The sequence below is a fragment of the Mauremys mutica genome, chromosome 1 (assembly GCF_020497125.1).
Source record: "Mauremys mutica isolate MM-2020 ecotype Southern chromosome 1, ASM2049712v1, whole genome shotgun sequence".
NCBI lineage: Eukaryota > Metazoa > Chordata > Testudines > Geoemydidae > Mauremys > Mauremys mutica.
The window spans coordinates 180329547-180348539 of NC_059072.1; the positions used below are offsets into that span (position 1 = coordinate 180329547).

The 18993-nt window shown below is 41.8% G+C and overlaps 1 protein-coding gene across 7 annotated transcripts in view; it reads right to left on the reverse strand.

The window, feature by feature from the left end:
• CADM2 (cell adhesion molecule 2) overlaps nucleotides 1-18993 on the reverse strand; it is a 996746-nt gene that overhangs the window by 289614 nt on the left and 688139 nt on the right. Inside the window, exon 1 of one of the 7 annotated variants that reach the window (XM_045002082.1) lies at nucleotides 16636-16726. The exons of the other annotated variants lie outside the window; for them this stretch is intronic. Coding sequence (XP_044858017.1) covers nucleotides 16636-16642 — 7 coding nt within the window. The 5' untranslated portion in view covers nucleotides 16643-16726. Of the gene's footprint in view, nucleotides 1-16635; nucleotides 16727-18993 lie in introns of those variants that run through there. 7 annotated transcript variants of the gene reach the window in all.

The following is an 18993-nucleotide window of genomic DNA, read 5'->3' on the forward strand; positions in this document are numbered from 1 at the left end:
TGTAAACTTTTCTGGCCTTTTATTGCTTTCCTGTTTCTTTCCATCTCCCTCTCTAGAGTGTGTGCTCTCAAAGATTAAATTGCACATCCTGGGGTATTAGACATGGTAAAACACACAAAATGCCAGAAAATTTGCCATGAACAGCCTACCATGTCCTATTACAGAGGCCTCCAGAACTGCAAAGCCGTACTTAAATTACAGAGGTGAGAAAGGATCAGGTATTGACAGGGAATGGGGGCAGGAATCTACTGGGAGAAGGATTAGGATGAGAATGGGAATGTAAGTAGTGTTGGAGAAATCATTCCAACTGAGGAAAAAGGCATGGAAGTTTGGTTCGCTTTATCAGATGGGTGAAGGTATGGGACAGTATTTTGCTCCAAATCTTTTACCCTCTCTCTGATTAAAAGTCTTACAGACCTACGAATGAGAAGAATTTTTTTTCCTGAAAAATGCATATTTGGGTCAAATTCCACAAATTTGTGTTGATACTATTGAGTTGTTTCAGTAACATTTTTTAAATGTTCAGAAAAAAATGAAATGTTTTGATTTTTTTTATTCAAAATGGCTTTTCAATTCAAAATGTACTTCCATTTTATTTTTAAAAAATGAAATTTCCTTAGGCAAACTGATGCAAGCAAGTTCTTAGGTATAAGAGCACCAAGAATATTAACAAACTGGTGAAGATACACCTAGATCCTGTACTCTCTCAAATGGTTAGTGATACAAATAGGGGGCATCCACTAACCCTGAGCCTGTAGGGAGGGATTAACACAATGAAAGTGAGTATTCTGCCTTGACTCCACTATATTCCAAGAAGCCTGCTGTGTAAAGTCCTGTCTCATTTTAAGAAATTTTAACAGCACTATGAAAGCCTTCCTGTGGGGCACGGATCAACATCCACAACTACCATTTAAAAAATTCCCCTCCCTACTTGTCTATAGGGACTGGAAGTGTTTAAGCACCCAGACCTATAAAATTACTATTATGCTTGTATCATGTCACAGACGTCAGACTAATTCCAGCATGCTAACACTATTATATCTACATGGGTGAAAACTAAACATTAATGCGGCTGAATCCCCTAGCACAGTGGCTGTCAACCCTTCCAGAATACTGTACCCCTTTCAGGAGTCTGATTCATCTTGCCTACCCCAAGTTTCATCTCACTGAAAAACTACTTGCTTACAAAATCAGACATAATAAAAAACACAGAAGTGTCACAGAACACTATTACTGAAAAATTGCTTTTTCATTGTTAACATATAAATATAAAATCAATCAATTACAATATTTATATTCCACTTACATTTCAGTGTACCTGAAGCCTGAGCCCCCACATTCGGAGTTGAAGCACGTAACTCAGCTTTGCGGGGCCCTGAGCAATTGCCCTGCTTGCCAACCCCAAACACAAGCCTTTGCGACCCAGCTCCCCCAAAACCCATCCCACAACTGTTGAGAAACACTGAACAAGGCAAATATCTAGATGAGTTGATGTACCTCCTGGAAGACATACCCCTGGTTGAGAACCACTGCCCTAGGAGGTCTCTTGGGCTCCTCTTTTTGTCCAATGAAGAAAAATAAGATGACTACAGTGGTAGCTTTACATAGGATCTGGAAGCTTTACAAAGCTTTACAAAATTGGTAGCTAACAAGTACCAATTTCATCCACACTGTCTTGCTACCTATCAATTTGGTCCAGATGCCATAGAACTGCCAAAAGCCACCAGAACTATTGAGAACTTTTGAAATTGTTTCATAAACTCCACAGGCCCATGTCTACTACATGGGCTTTGTTAATAAACAGGAGTTCCATTAGCCTAGCGTTCTTTCTGAAAGTGTGGGAAGGAGATTTGTGACAGCTCTCAAAAGAATCCCAATGGCAGAACATATTATGTAATGTTAAAAATGCCTCTGTGGATCTCAGGCAATGCTCAAAACAACAGAAGATTGTATTCAAAATGTATTGGACTTTGCAGCAGTTGCACAAGACAAAGGCCTTTTCCTCTGACCTTTGTGGAGAAATATGGACCCTGATATATATGCTATGACAATGTCCAACAGTCAGACAACTGTGAAAAGAGGTGGACATTAGAGTTAAAATGGTGCTTGACTTCAACAGCCAAACCTCTGCTGAAAGTTATCATCATAGGATACTTTCCTATTAACTCTGCCACAAAGACTTTTATTTTTGAGGTCTCCAATGATCACCAAGTGAATTATTTTACAAAAATGGAAGGATAGTTCTTTGCCCAGGGTAGATGAATGATCATCAGATCTGATTGAGTTAGCAGACAAAGAAAGAATAGCTTATCACCATAAAGATCAGGTATATTAATGCAAAGATACTTAGACCAGCTTCTAGATACATTTGGATAAAATATACTGAGATTGGAAGAGATCTGCCATTCTTTAAGCAATCAAACTGTCTTCCTTTTCTGTCCCCTCCCTCTTCATGTACATGTACTATTATATTACAGTAACCTCCACCCTAATGTATTGCGTAGTATTGTCTGGTTTTGCAGCTTTGACAAGTTGTAAAATTGCATAATTCTATTGGAAATGCCATAAAGTACTCAGGAACACAACAAGATGTTGGTCATGTGTGTACTTATCATTGTTTGTATCTCTAGGAAAAGCAATAAAAATTTAAAATAGTAATAAGAGTAAAATTTTAAACAAGCTTGCAAATGAAACAGTTTAGTTTGGGACTGAATGATATTTCACAGAATCATAGAACTGGAAGGGACCTCGAGAGGTCATCTAGTCCAGTCCCTTGCACTTAAGGCAGGACTAAGTGTTATCTAGACCATCCCCTGACAGGTGTTTGTCTAACCTGCTCTTAAAAATCCCTAATGATGAAGATTCCACCACCTCCCTGGGCAATTTATTCCAGTGCTTAATCAGTTAGGAAGTTTTTCCTAATGTCCAACCTAAACTGCCCTTGCTCCAATTTAAGCCCGTTGCTTCTTGTCCTATCTTCAGAGGTTAAGAACAACAATTTTTCTCCCTCCTCCTTGTAACAACCTTCTATGTACTTGAAAACTGTTATCATGTCCCCTCTCAGTCTTCTCTTCTCCAGACTAAACAAACCCAATTTTTTCAATCTTCCCTCATAGGTCATGTTTTCTAGACCTTTTTTCATTTTTGTTGCTCTTTTCTGGACTTTCTCCAATTTGTCCACATCTTTCCTGAAACGTGGTGCCCAGAACTGGACCCAATTGTCCAGGTGAGGCCTAATCAGTGCAGAGTAGAGCTGAAGAATTACTTCTCATGTCTTGCCACAATACTCCTGCTAATACAACCCAGAATGATGTTTGCTTTTTTTTTTTGCAACAGCATTACACTGTTGACTCATATTTAGCTTGTGATCCTCTATGATCCCCAGATCCCTTTCCACAGTACTCTTTCCTAGGCATTTCCCATTTCGTACGTATGCAACTGATTGTTCCTTTTTTTTTTTTCCATTCAATATTTTTTTTAAATGTTGGTATTGATTATATGCAATGTTCCAAGTTATCACATTACATACAGACAAACAGAAGTGATATCAAGTTGAGCATAAAGCCTCACTCCACTTGGCCAATAACTTTCTTATGCCCTCTGTGGGCTACCTGAACCCGAGATCACAGTATGAGAGAGAATGAGCCGGAGATGGGCATAGTCTTGACTCCACCTCTCAAATGCATTACACAGCACAGCTTTGCTTGTGCATACAGGTAAGTAATCTGAGACAAGTAAAAAGCTGGCACAGTTAACATCCCCCACAGAGCAAGGGCTGAATCATGGTGACTTGCTGAGTCACAATTCAATCCCTGGTCTGCTCTTAGGGCTGTGCAAGGACACACAGCCCTCTGAGCCCATGATCTGCTACTAAAGTACACTATAATTCAAAAATAATCACCCTTCCCGACTTGTTTCTCTGTTACTTTTCACTTGCTAGCTAAAAAAAAAAATACTTGTAACATATCAACTTACAAAAATGATATAACACATTTTTTCTCTTCAACTTTAGTGCCTTACTGTGTACATATGCTCTCTGGCATACACTGAAAAAAATGCAAACAAAGAAACAAAACCCAAGGCATCTGAATTGGTTATTGGACAGACTCCCGTGAACAGTATCAGAGTCTCACTTGCCCTTTTCTTTTAGGCTAGCCTGTCATGTTACACCAACATATTATAGAAGAAATAATTCATTTTACAAAGATGTTCACAGGTCACAGGCTGAAGTCCACAGACCAAACAGACAATAGTAGAATCCTATTTCTTCAAGTGCCCATTCTTCTTTTCTCTTACTAGTCATCTCTCTCACTAGTCATCTCTCTCATACATACACTTCTACTTCAATCAACCAAAAAAATATCTCACTTACATTCTTTTCCACCTAGTACAGACATTTAGTGGAAACATAATTCAAGATATAATGGTAGATGCAGCCAGGTTGTCATTTAAAAAAAACCCTAAAACAAAACCATACAACACTTCATTTGTAGTTTTCTAGCTTCGTTAGTCCCCTGACACCTATTCTTTTGTACTAAAGGAACAAAAATGAGAATCAAATGCACAGAATGTCTCAGATAGTAAAATGATTATTTTAAATGTAGACTCAGCAGACAAGTGATGTAGGGAAAGTTCAGTTCTCTTCAGAATAGCAGAGAGATAACGTGAGAGGACTACAAAAAATATAGAATTATTTTGCATGTATGTCTTAGAAAATAAAGGGGATATAGATTTTTTTCCCCTAGGGACAGAACATGAGAAATTAGAAGATAAGCAGCAAAGTAGAGGAATTATAGAGCGTTAAAGGCAATTGGGAAAGAGGCCAGACATGAAGTCAGACAAGACTTTTCTAACAAAACTAGGGATAACCCGGTGAAGATTCCATTTAGTACAAGAGAGATCCACAAGGACAAGAAAGTGACCAAAATAATAGTACAAGTTACACGAGAAGTGCTTGACTCAAGTGCAGATTTCTTAAGAAAAAGCTCACAGTATATATCTTAGAACTAGTATATAAAGCCATTTACTGCATGATGTGGCAATTGCAGTGGTGCCTAATAAAATATAGCTTCATAAAGGATTTTTAAAATCCATCTGTTGCAATACATAGAAGATAAATCAATGGAATCACTGAGCAGATGTTTGTCAGTGTTTGGGAGTGCTAGAGAAGGAGTACAAAAGAATTTGCAAGAATCTGGTATGGGGAACTGGCCAAGCCCAAGCATTTACTGACATATACCCAAATGTATGCATACAGGCTAATAAAACATGTATTACTTCCTAATAAACATGCTGTAGCATCCTTCACTATCAGATGCTGGGTGACAGATGGATACATTTATTAGATGTACAGGAAGCACCTCAGAGGAAGCTTAAAACAGCCGCAGCTTTTATAGACTTGTCATCAGCCTATGACACTGTCTGGCACAAGAGCCTACTGCTGAAGCTATCCAACCCCTTCAATGCAACCAGGCATTTCAACTCATTAGGTCAATGATTTCAGGCAGAATGTTCCATGTCTAACTCTGAATTCAGTTTAGCAAAAAGCTGAATCTGCACAATGGCCTCCCACAGGGATCAGTACTAGCACCGTCCCTTCTTAGCTTATATGTAAGTGATGTGACCAAAATGATATGCCACAAATGAATTTATACAGACAATCTGGCACTAGTGACACAGGCAGTAACATTCAAAGAAGCAGAAGAGGATGGAAAACTACTGTCATTACTGGCGGTTCAAACTCAAGCCATCAAAAACAGTGTCCTTGGTTTTCCATTTCCACAATTCTGAAGATAAAAGGATGATGAGCATAAACTTTTGTGACAAGGCAATCTCCCACAATCCTAAATCCCGCTACCTAGGAGCCCCCCTTGATTGCAGCTTTACTCATTAACATCTGAAGCAGGTGAGCCATAAAACAAAGAGTCACATCAGTATAATCCAACAGCTAGCAAGTTCTAGCTTGGGTCGTGATGCTCACATACTGCAAACAGCAACTCTGGCTTTACTTTATTCCACAGCTGAGTACTGTGAACCTGTTTAGGGAAGAAGCACACACACAGACCTCACTGAGATCCAGCTAAATGCAGCTATGAGACTTGTAACCAACACCCTTATGCCTCTCAAACATCCTTCCTCCTAGCCATCTCTTGGCTATGGTATGTTGCATGAGTACAAGCTCCTGCTCCATGACAGCCTTATTCACCCACCTCACACTTGCCTTAAAGTCCCACTAAAGACAGTGGACAAACATCAACCATATTAAGACATTACATGGAATGCACCTGGTGCGCAAGTGGAGAATCAAGGATTCACTGTAGTGCAATGCAGAGACCTGTGAACCATTGAACACCTTGTGAACAAGCATCCCATTTTTCATTTCCAGGAGGTATAGCAAAGGCACACTCGGCATCTCCTGAAGCCTTCAAATGGATTTCAAACCTATCTATTAACTTGTAAATGTTGCTATTTCCATCTGAAAGAACGTGGCCTCAGAATTAGCTATGTAGTATGCACTTGAATCAGCATTTGTTCCAACTTCTTGAAATATTAATTCACCCTCAAACAGTATGGTTGGCCATTTTTTCAAAAATTCCTTAAAAATATTACATTTCACCTCCCTTATAGAATTTTCTGCTACATCTTGGCATAGGGCTGAAAGAAAATGAAGTCTTAATATTAAAAAATATTTCACCTGTCATACAGAGTAAAAATTCCAGACTTGGCAACAAAAAAAGATGTATTTAATTCAATCGTTATCTGTAACAACTCATCATTATCCTTCAGCAAGCTTAAAAAGAGAGTTAAATGAATAGTACCTGGCTTAGCTATACAATTCCATCACTACATTTATTTCAGATATTTAAATCAGTAGAACTTGTGTGTAGACAAGGTCACAGAAATCTCTGACTTATACAGAGGGTCCAAGTGTACGAGGTGACACAGACCCTAAGTCAGGGGTCAGCAACCTTTCAGAAGTGGTGTGCTGAGTCTTCATTTATTCACTCGAATTTAAGGTTTCACGTGCCAGTAATACATTTTAATGTTTTTAGAAGGTCTCTTTGTATAAGTCTATAATATATAACTAAACTATTGTTGGATGTAAAGTAAATAAGGTTTTAAAAATGTTTAAGAAGCCTCATTTAAAATTAAATTAAAATGCAGAGCCCGCCGGACCAGTGGCCAGGACCCGGGCAGTGAGTGCCACTGAAAATCAGCTTGCGTGCCGCCTTTGGTACGTGTGCCATAGGTTGCCTACCCTTGCCCTAAGTTTTGAGAAGGGAGTGCAAAAAAATTCAGGCCTGGCCCTGAATCAGGGAAGCATCATAGTATCTGAAGTCCTGCACGCACTTAAACTTAGAAAGTGCTTAATTTTAAGCATACAAGTTGTCACTCTGACTTCAGCAGGACTATTTATGTGATTCATTTTATGCACATATGTAAATGTTTGCAGGACCAGGACATAGCAGTAGGACTCAAATGGACCCAATGTTTCACTTGTGTGTTTAATGAAACTGTAGAACTCTCTGTTGCCTAAAACTCGTAGATACATATGGTGAACAGGACGAGTCTAATATATTTGAAGGAACTAAATGTTCTCTCTGTAGGCCAAGACATCTAAAATGAGACTTGGCAGCATATAGTTATAAATTTCACAAATTATCAGATTGAAAACTTATTTCCACTCTTTTCATGGGGATATAGTTTATGCTGTTATATTATTAGGGCATATATCTATGCCATAAATAACACTTTTCTATTACATAGGACTTTACATCAGATAGTCTCAAATATTTTACAAACTTTAATTATTTAAATTTTCCTCATCCCTCTGAGGTAGGGAAGTATTATTATTCCAATTTTACAGACTGGGAAACTAAGTCAGAGAAGTTAAAACTGACTTTACCAAACACACACAGGCAGGCTTTGGCACAACTGGGAAGAGAATCCAGCCCTCCTGAGTTTCATTCTTATGTTTTACCCACAAATCCATCCTTGCCCTCATTAATAAATGTATTCAATTGTTTTTAACACAGTTACTTGTATCCTGGTATTACAGTAGCTTATACAATGAATTTATTCAAAAGGTTGAAGGGTTTATGGATCTAAAAGACTGACAACATTACAATTTTCTTTGGAATCACCAAAGTAAGCACTGGGATGCAATGCAAAGGTGCTAGGATTTACAAAAGAAATTGGAAATGTTAAAGCAGATTTTTGCCATGTAGGCAAGGGGCTAGACTTGTCTACAGTGTTATACTCTAAATAGACAATCATAAATTTCTGACCTTTCTGAAAAATATAGCATGCTCCAGTTAAGATTTATAAGTTTAACGCAGAAATCTCTGATCTGCCAACTAATTTCCAGGAACTCCCATTGGGAGGAACTTCACAGAGGCACTTATGGAAGAGCAGTTTGCTATTAGAAAGTGAAGAGATGTTAGTAAAGTACACAGGAAGCATAATCAGTTAAAAAATTAGGGAAAAAATAGGTCAAAACAAGGCAGGTACAAGAGTACAGCAATAGGAGCAGGAGGGTGGGAGAGAATCAGTCCTGTAGGATATTGCCCAGTATATTACTCAGGTAAGGAGATGAAGCACACCAAAGAAAACAAATAGCAGCAGCATCTCAAAGACAGAGACAGGGCAAATAGGCTGTTTTGGCTGGAGCAGGGGGAGGGAGGAGGTAGGAAGCAGCCTATAGCATCATACTGCAACGGTTGAGATCAGAGGCATTTAAGGGTAAGCTTTCTCTATACAAATGATAAGGCAGGGTTGGCAGAGCACTCCCTGTGTGCAGTACCTGACTTTGGAACTCGCTTCACACTTGATCTACCAGACAGGGCCAGCTCTAGGCACTGCCAAGGGGCAGCATTCCAGCCCTTTGCGGGCAGCACTTTTCAAGGGGCAGCACTCCGGCTTTTTTTTTCTTTTTTCGTTTTGTTTGGGGCAGCAAAAAACCTGGAGCCTGCCCTGCTACCAGAGCCCAGATTTTGTAACTTTTCAGACATGGTGTAAGGCCCATCTTTTCCGTGGGCTTTTGAGAAGAGAGTGTGCTGAAGACTGGAGGAATATTATGCTTGCTGGGGAGAGATTTTTATTTTGTTACTGTTGCTGGGGCATATTCATTGTTGAAGTGTGATGGGCAGTCTATTTCAATATTTATTATGAAAATTAAATGATATAAGCATATTAGAGCATGGATAAAAGCCTGTTCATCTTTTATAAATATTATTATCTGAAGAGAAAATAGTGATGTTAACTCATTAGTTAATGCAGAGAGGTACCTAGTGGTACCCCCAAGGCTCTGTGTTGGGACCTGCACTGTTCAACATATTCATTAATGATCTGGAAAAAGGGTGAACAGTGAATTGGTAACATCTGCAGACAATACAAAATTATTCAAAAAAGAAGTCAGCTTTGCACTTAACAGTTACAAAGCAGGAAGTAATGCATATTGAGAAAAAAAAATTCCACCTCAATATACAAAACAACAGGGTCTAAATTAGACATTTCTTCTCAATAAACATCTTGGAGGCATCAGGGATAGTTCCCTGAAAACATCTGCTGAAACTGCAGCAGAAGTCAAAAGTTTTAGGAAAGGGATAGATAGACCATAATGTCACTATATAAATCCACACCTTGAATATGGCGTGTAGTTTTGGTTATCCCCCATCTCAAAAAATATATATTAGAATTGGAAGAGGTGCAGAGAAGGGCAACAAAAATGATTAGGGGAATGGAACAGCTTCTATGAGGAGACATTAAAAAGACTGGGACTCTTCAGTTTAGAAAAAAGAATTAAGGGATATGATATGATTAAAATCTATAAAATCTATAAAAAATCATGAACGTTGTGGAGAAAGTGAATAACGAGGTGTTTACCTCTTCACTTAACACAAGAACGAGGGGTCACACGATGAAATTTATAGGCAGTAGGTTTAAAAACTAACAGAGTAAACCTGTGGAAGTCATTGCCATGAGATGTTGTGAAGACCAAAATCATAACTGGATTCAAAAAATAATTAGATAAGTTCATGGAGGATAGGTCCATAAATGGCTATTAGTCAACATGGTCAGGGAAGCAACCCCATGCTCCCGGTATCCCTGAACCTCCAGCTGCCAGAAGCTGGGACCAGATTACAGGTAATAGATCACTTGAAATTGCCCTCTTCTGTTCATTCCCTCTGAAACATATGGCATTGGGCATTGTCAGAGACAGGATATGGAGCTAGATGGACTATTGGTCTGACACAGTATGGCTGTTTTTACATAGTTCTATGCATCTGTGAATGCCAAAAAAACCCAACACAAAACCCAATATGAAGAAATGCAGGGCTAGAAATTCTACTCTCTCTTTTAGAGCAGCTTTTAGGGGAACTATGACCTGATGTACTTATATTTACACAGAACACTTGACAAATTTAAATAATTAATTCTTAAGTCAAGAAAACAGATGAAAAGAGACTCCGTAGGCTGAAAACTGCCATTAGGAAGGAACAAAGAGATCAGCAGTAGATGGAACCTTTTCAAGATAGAAAGAGGTCTACTCTGGGAAGAAAGAGGAGACTTTAGTGGCTTTATTAGTTATATAAAACAGCTAGAAAGTGGTACTGAAAACAAAGTTTCTAGCTTTGCTGCAATTGGTACACAGAAAAAAAAAAGAGGTTACTAAACCAAAATACAGTAAATCATTTAAGTAGTCCTCCTAATAGGAAATCTGTAGCCCTGAGTGTGGATAAATGTACAAATCATAATTATTAGAGGAAACACATGGAGAAATAATATATGTCAAATCAAAAGGCATTATAACATTCTCAGCAGCAGTAAAGGAAATATAATGCAAGACCTATAGGAGGTCAATTGGATATATTGTAGAATGGTGGATATTTTGTAGGGCAGTAATATAAAATCCTGGAGCTAAATTCTATCTTCAGTTACATTCACACTAAGTCAATAGGGTTACACAAGCCAGAATTTGATAAAATGACTAGAAATTTCTAATGGCAGCATACAAAACTCACCACAAAAAAAAATATATTTAAAAATTTCATGAGTTCAGGTTCTGAACTAGACTCATATGAAGAGACTCCCGAAAAAAGATCTTTTGAGATTTCCTGTTTTCCTTAGGTACAGCTATTGTACCTAAGGATGAATGACATACCCTGGCATAATTCCATCACCAAAGATCAGGAACACAATTTACTCTTTTGTTTTTGCATACAGATAACATCTTATAGTTACTTTAAAAACAGACTGCTAAATAGGGTTGCCAGGTGTCTGGTTTCTGACCGCTGACTGGGCCTGTCAAGGTTCCTTCCCCACTCTGAACTTTAGGGTACAGATGTGGGGGACCTGCATGAGAAGCTCTAAGCTCAATTACCAGCTTAGATCTGGTCTGGCTGCCACCATTCGCAAGCACTCTCTTCCTTGTGTACCCTTGAGAAACTTCACCAATTTCCTGGTGAACACAGATCCAAACCCCTTGGATCTTAAAACAAGGAGAAATTAACCATCCCCCTTCCTTTCTCCCACCAACTCCTGGTAGATCCAGATCCAATCCACTTGGATCTAAAAACAAGGAAAAATCAATCAGGTATTAAGAAAAAAGGCTTTTAATTAAAGAAAAGAAAGGTAAAAGAAAACCCTCTGGGAGAGATTAGCATACCAGCTACTCTCACAGACAACAGATTCAAAACACAGAGGATGTTCCCCTGGGCAAAAACTTAGTACACCAATGAAAATACCCCAATACCCAATTTGATTCTACCTCTAATTGCACAAGACAGGTTACAAAGAAATAAACATAAACCTATTTATTTCTTTCTAAAACTTACTACTCTGATAAGAGGCTGGTTCCTTGATCTTTTTCACTCTGGCTGAAACTGAAAAACTAACAAAGGAAAAAAACCCTCCTTCCTTTTGAAACATCTTGTTCCCCCATTGGTTCCTCTGGTCAGGTGTCAGCTAGGCTAGGTGAACTTCTTAACCCTTTACAGGTGAAAGAGGCATTAACCATTAACTATCTGTTTATGACAGGGCCAATAAAAGTTCGGTGGGCAGTGCAGCAGGGCTAATGTAGGCTCCCTGCCTGCACTGGCTCTGTGCGGCTCCAGGAAGCAGCAACATGTCCCGCCCCATAGGGGCAATCAGGGAGCTCTACATGCTACCCCCGCCTCAAGTGGCCAACTGCGGCCTATCGGAGCTGCAGGGGCAGCGCCTACAGACGTGGCAGCGCACAGAGCTGCCTGGCCACGCCTCCATGTAGGAGATGGAGGGGGACATGCCGCTGCTCTGGGAGCTGCTTGAGGTAAGTGCCACCCAGAGCCTGCACCCCTGACCCCGTCCTGTGCCCCAACCCCCTCCCCAGCCCTAATCCCCCTCCACCCTCCAAACTCCTTGGTCCAAGCTTAGAGTACCCCCCTGCACCCCAAACCTCTCATCCCCAGTCCCACCCCAGAGTCTGCACCCCTACCCAGAACCCTCACATCTCCCCACACCCTAACTCCCTGCCCCAGCCCAGAGTCCCCTCCCGCACCCCAAATCCCTCATCCATGGCCCCACCCCAGAGCCCTCAGCCCTCCCATGCCACAACTCCCTGCCCCAGCCCTGATCCCCCTCCTGCATTCTGAACCCCTCATCCCAAGCCCAGAGCCACCTCCTGCACCCCAATCCCTCATTCCCAGCCCCACCCCAGGGCCCACACTCCAGACAGAGCCCTCAATCCTCCTGCACCCCAACCTCCTGCCCCAGAGGGAAACCCCCTCCCACACCCTGCACCCCTCATTTCTGGCCCCACCCTGGAACCTGCACCCCCAGCCCAGAGCCCATACCCCAACCCCCTTCCTCAGCCGAGAGCCCCCTCCTGTACTCCAAATCCCACAGCTCCACCTCAGAGCCTGCACCCCCACCAGAGGCCTCACTCCCTCCTGCATCCCAACCACCTGAGCCAGCCCAGTGAAAATGAGCAAGTGAGTGAGGGTGGGGAGAGTGAGCAACAGAGGGAGGGGGGATGGAATGAGCAGGGGGGCGGGACGTCAGAATAGAAGCGGAGTAGGGGTGTTTGGTTTTGTCTGAGTACAAAGTTGGCAACCCTACTGCTAAAGCCCTTTCTTAAATGTGTAGCTACAGTAAAGACAACATGGAACTTTCAGATTCTTCTACTTTAAAGGGAGAGGTAATGTAAATACATCTGGATTGTGCTAATTAGTTCTTTTTGAGGTGAAATTCATGTCACTAGCATAAAATCCAAATAATTGAGTGATACAGAGTCAACCATATGGGGACACAAGGAAGGTTAAATCCAACAGCATCAACTCAGAGTTAGGAGCATGGGGCAGCAGCACATCCTACAGAATCTGCTACTCCAGCCTCTTTGTGCCACTTAAACAGCACGTTGCGGCCAGCCCGTCCATGTAAACAATCTCATGACCCTTCTCCTTGACCCTCTCCACGTAGGCCATTTTGGGGGGGGCATGCGTGCAGATCACAGGGATTGTCTACATGGAGACTTAGTACCCATCAAGCCAGGATGAAAATGTACAGCGAACTAGCCTGCCCTGCACTAAGTGACTGCATGAACCTTGCTACACATCACAAAGTTCTGTAATGTACTTTGATGTACGACTATTTAAAAGAGCAGTATGTCAAAACACACTATGGAATTTTTACTGCACGGCTACAGGATCCACATAACCAGTTAGTGCACAGCAAGCTAGTGTGCAGGACATTTGCACCCTGGCTTGCTGCACACTAGGTCTTTGCATAGAGAAGCCTCTAGTGTGGCCTGTAGAGGGAGCAGAAACCCCTTGTGCAGCCAACTCTGCTCCCGATCCCTGGCATGCAAACCCAAGGTGTGACTGAAATGTCTGAAGGACCTTGCAGTAGTTCTCAGCTCCTGGGTGAATTTCATTCATAGTGTTCATTATCATTCTCTTTCCATCAAAAAATATAGACATTAAGACTCTGATCCTACATGGAGACCAATATGCTGATTCTAGAAGACTCCTGAGCCAGTGAGAAGCCCCAATGAAATCCCTATGGTTCTCAGTACAGGGTTGGGCCCTGATTCCTCATTAGTTCTTACTTCCTTTCCTCTCCTCTCTCTATCACCCCCTTCCACCAATCCCTTTGGTGTATAAATACTAAATCACACACACTGAACAGAAATGTACTTTTTAACAGCACCAGTAAAAGACATGCAAAAATAACCAAAACAATCATATGATATTTTGTGGTAACCCATTTATCTACCCTCATTACTTCCATTGTCTTCACCCATTATGCTGTGTCTAAACACTGACTGCAAACTCTTCAATAGGATTTTATTTGGCCCAAATCTGACACGAGACTGGTATGTCCATGTGCAGTATTGCCAACCTCAATAGATTAAAATCAAGAATCAGCCCCTCCCCAAAATCATAATATTCCCCCCAAAAAAGATAAATCTTATTATATTATGTTTTCTGTCTTTTGATTTTTGAACTCTCCCCACCCATCACCGGTGTGTTTGTGTGAGAATTAGTGTTGCCCATTCTCCTAAATGTAATGGGTTTGGTGATTTTAGCCTCTGCTCCAGGAGCTATCGTCCCCACATCTGTCCATCCTCTGCCCAGCAGTTAATCCTGTCCTCCACCCACTATCAGTTCTGTCCCCATACAGACCCCATCCACTCAGTTCAGCCCCCCTCCCTCCATCTCACCTCTGCTCCCCCTGGGTTCTTCACACCACTCTCCCAGGCCTGGGGGAGATGCAGTAGGGTCCCCTCTCTCCTTTCCCAGGCTGTGGGGATGCAACTTCAGGCACTCCTCAACCTTTTCCCAGGGCAAATACTGATGGGAAGGGGGAGCAGGGACATCATATTATCGTTGTTGTTCACAGGAAGGGAGGAAGCAGAGGTGCCCTGAGCTGATAGGCTCTTTGCTCCCCACTGCACCCCTTAGAATCATATAAGATTGGGGTTGGAAGAGACCTCAGAGGTCATCTATTCCAACCCTCGACTAAATCATCCCAGCCAGGGCTCTGTCAAGCCGGGCCTTAAAAACCTCTAAGGATGGAGATTCCACCACCTCCTTAGGTAACCCATTTCAGTGCTTCACCACCCTCCCAGTGAAATAGTTTTTCCTAATATCCAAACTAGACCTCCCTCACTGCAACTTGAGACCATTGCTCATTTTTCTGTCATCTGCCACCACTGAGAACAACCTAGTTCATCCTCTTTGGAATCCCCTTTCAGGTAGTTGAAGGCTATCAAATCCCCCTCACTCTTCTCTTCTGCAGACTAAATAAGCCCAGTTTCCTCAGCCTCTCCTCATAAGGCATGTGCCCCAACCCCTTAATCATTTTCATTGCTCTCCGCTGGACTCTCTCCAATTTATCCACATCCTTACTGTAGTGGGGGGCCCAAAACTGGACACAATACTCCAGGTGTGGCCTCACCAGTGCAGAATAGAGGGGAATAATCACATCCCTCCATCTGCCGGCAATGCTCCTACTAATGCAGCCCAATATGCTGTTAGCCTTTTTGGCAACAAGGGCATACTGTTGACTCATATCCAGCTTCTTGTCCACTGTAATCCCCAGGTCCTTTTCTGCAGAACTGACACATAGACAGTAGGTCCCCAGCCTGTAGCAGTGCATGGGATTCTTCCGTCCTAAGTGCAGGGCTCTGCACTTGTCCTTGTTGAACCTCATCAGATTTCTTTTGGCCCAATCCTCCAATTTGTCTAGGTCACTCTGGACCCTATCCCTACCTTCCAGAGTATCTACCTCTCCCCGCACTTTATTGTCATCCGCAAACTTGCTGAGGGTGCAATCCATCCCATCATCCAGATCATTAATGAAGATATGGAACAAAACTGGCCCCAGGACCGACCCCTGGGGCACTCCACTTGATACTGGCTGCCAACTAGACATTGAGCTGTTGATCACTACCTGTTGAGCCTGATGATCTAGCCAGATTTTTATCCACCTTATAGTCCATTCATCCAGCCCATACTTCTTTAACTTGCTGGCAAGAATACTGTGGGACACCCACAGAATACCCCTTCTGCCTGCAGTTCTGCCCCTGTTCAGCCCCTTCCACCTGTGGCCCTGTCCAGTTCCACCCACTGTCTGCCCCATTCCACCCCCAACTGTGGCCCCACAACCCGTTTTCTTTCTCACCCCTCTTTCCTGTGGCCCCAAGACCAGAGAAGCTCTGCCCCACCCAGAGCCGCAGCGGGGAGCGAGAGCTCTTCCAGTCCCAGGGTCACAGCCGGGGTTTGGGTGCTGGGGTTTCCCACAGTGTTCCTTCCAGGGAGTGGGGTGAGAGTACATAGGCTTCCCCCACCCTGCTTGGTGCTCCTGCCTGGGAGTGGGGTCAGGGTGCGGGCGTGCCAATTGGCCAGGGCCCCAGGGCACACGCCCTATCAGCCCAGTGGCTAATCTGCCACTGTCTACAGTCTCTACTCTCTTGCAGTTTGGACCACTTTCTCTCTGCAGACTTTAAAAACCTCACTGGCAGGGTCTGCAGGGGAACCCAGGCCTGCCCATTCCTCTGGGTTCCAATACAATCTGAAGCAGTTGGAATCAGTTTCTTGCACACTCTTGCTGCTGCCCACCACACCTCTCTTGTAGGCTATTTCCCAAACTCACACTCCATGTTCCTCTCTCCCAGAGAATCTGCTGGTTTCCTGGGTGGCTTCTCACCAATCTGTTGTTGCAGGCTCAGTTGCTCAAGCAGCCACCCTGCTCTTCTGCAGCTGTTGTGAGGCCATCAATCAGCCCCAGCTGAGCAGGCAGCCAATTTTCTTATTAACCTTTCAGTTAATTCTATACACCCCTGACAAGCCCCAAAGACTTCAATAGGGTTCTGTACAAGAGTACCCTGGGCCAAGTCAGTTGCACAATTGGAGCCCTTGTTTGCAAAGTGCCATGCACTCTTATGACACTCTTGGCCAGGTTTTTGTAAGAGTTCAGCACCTACGCCCAGGGCCAGAGTATTAACAGAGCTCACATTTATACACCACATAAAGTGGTCAGATTTTCAAAAGAGCTCAACTGAACTGTACCAAGCTGTTCTGAAAATCTGTGAAAGTGCGACAGTGAGAGTGTGCTGGCTGCTGAGCACTTCTGAAAATCTGACAAAATAAAATAATTGAATAATAATGAATTTGTATCAGAATTCAAATATCACTTGGGGGCTGGGAGAGGAGGGAAATACATGAAGAAGCTTTTGGTCGCCGATTCGGGGGAGGGGCGGAAGCCATTTACTAGATAAAAATAAAATTAAAAAAGAAAAAGAAAACCACAGGCAAATAAGAGGAAGTGAGGGGAAAAAAAGAATGTTTACATAGTAAAAAATAAACAGTAATAATCCAAATATGGAAAAAATACTGCAATATAAGAGGTTCAATTCTTAAGACATTTTAAAATAAAGATAGATAAGAGGAACAGGAAAACAAAATATGAGTATCTCACAATTGCTTTTAAAAATTTATTATTATTTTATCCTGTCATTCATTCAGAGCCAGAATCACAAAATCCAATAACCAAAGAAGTGGTTTGTTACAGTGAGCACTCCTACTCCCTTTCTGACCTTCATGCTCTCTATCTTCTTCTGTTCCCTCACCCCAAAACTCTGACATTGCATCTTCCCTGGTGCTGCTGAAACCATCTCCTCTTAAGAAATTTTCTGATCCTTCCCCACTTAACCCCAACCTTTTGTGATCCTTGTGACTGACGGATTCCTTCATGGGAGGGACTTAAATTCTCTTCTAACAAACGATGCAACTTTATTGCACTTCGGAGCTATTAGATGCATTTTAATTGAACCCATTAAACTTAATAGAGGGGATTGTGTGCATGCATATTTAATCTGTGATATGATTACCAACAGCATTATTCTATTATCTTCTTCCATTTTTCAAGAATTTAAAAATGTAAGAAATTGTTAGGATTTTTTATTGTTTCTTCTAAGGGGAGATGTGATAGCTGGCATGTTTGCAAGACGATCATTCCTCCTTCAAAACTGGGAATGTCACTGTTTTTAGTAGCCATGTCAATGTCCATTTGTTTCACACAAATAAACAAAGACACAAAAACAAACATGTCAGGTATGGAATTCACACAAATAAACAAATACAGTTTTGTCCTGTTTTTTTGATACACTCCTCTAGATTGGCTCCATCAAGCAGCTACCAACCAAGCTGATGAAACGCATGACAGATTGTGAAGCGCCTGCACTCAGCCAATTGTCTCACCACACCAGGCCTGTCCCAGGTTGACAGCCTGCCCCCACCTGACTCCTTCCAGTGACAATGTGTACTGCACTTTGCTATCCCTAGGTTACCGTTTGTTAAGTCTGTTTTGTTCAAGCTTACTGTGATTTTACTGTGCATTTTATATTGCTATTGGTATGACTGCTCTGGATGTTTTGGAAAACAAATACAAAATGAACCATACTAAAAACAGTAGAGGATGCTGTAGAATTGTAAAATTACTATTTCCAATAAAGCTGAGAAACTGCTTTAAGTCAGACAAAATTTCTGATTCATATTTTGGCAGTTTTCTTGTTATATAACAGAGCTTGAGGCCTTGACAGATACAAGAATGCTGGCTGGAAGAACAAGCAGCATTTGGGCTATGAATACACAATATTATGTGGAAATCTCAATGTTGTCTCAATATTGGAAAGTTCTGAAAGAAACCAGGGCCAATTATTTCTCCAATATAACTGAAGAGGGTAAAGAGCAGCCAGAAACTTTATTTAGAACTATTATCACTATTTTGAATTCCAGTTTATTCCTCTGAGGCAGAGCTAGAATGTGAGGAAAACATGTCGATAGTTTTGTGAACTTTGTGAAACTGCTCATACCATTCCTATATCTTCACATTTTCTTCTGACTCATATTATTTATTGATTCTGAACTACATCCCATAGTGTAATTTTGAGATTTTAAACTAGTTGCAGTGCTTATTATTACTGGATGAATTATTGCACTTGTGACCCAG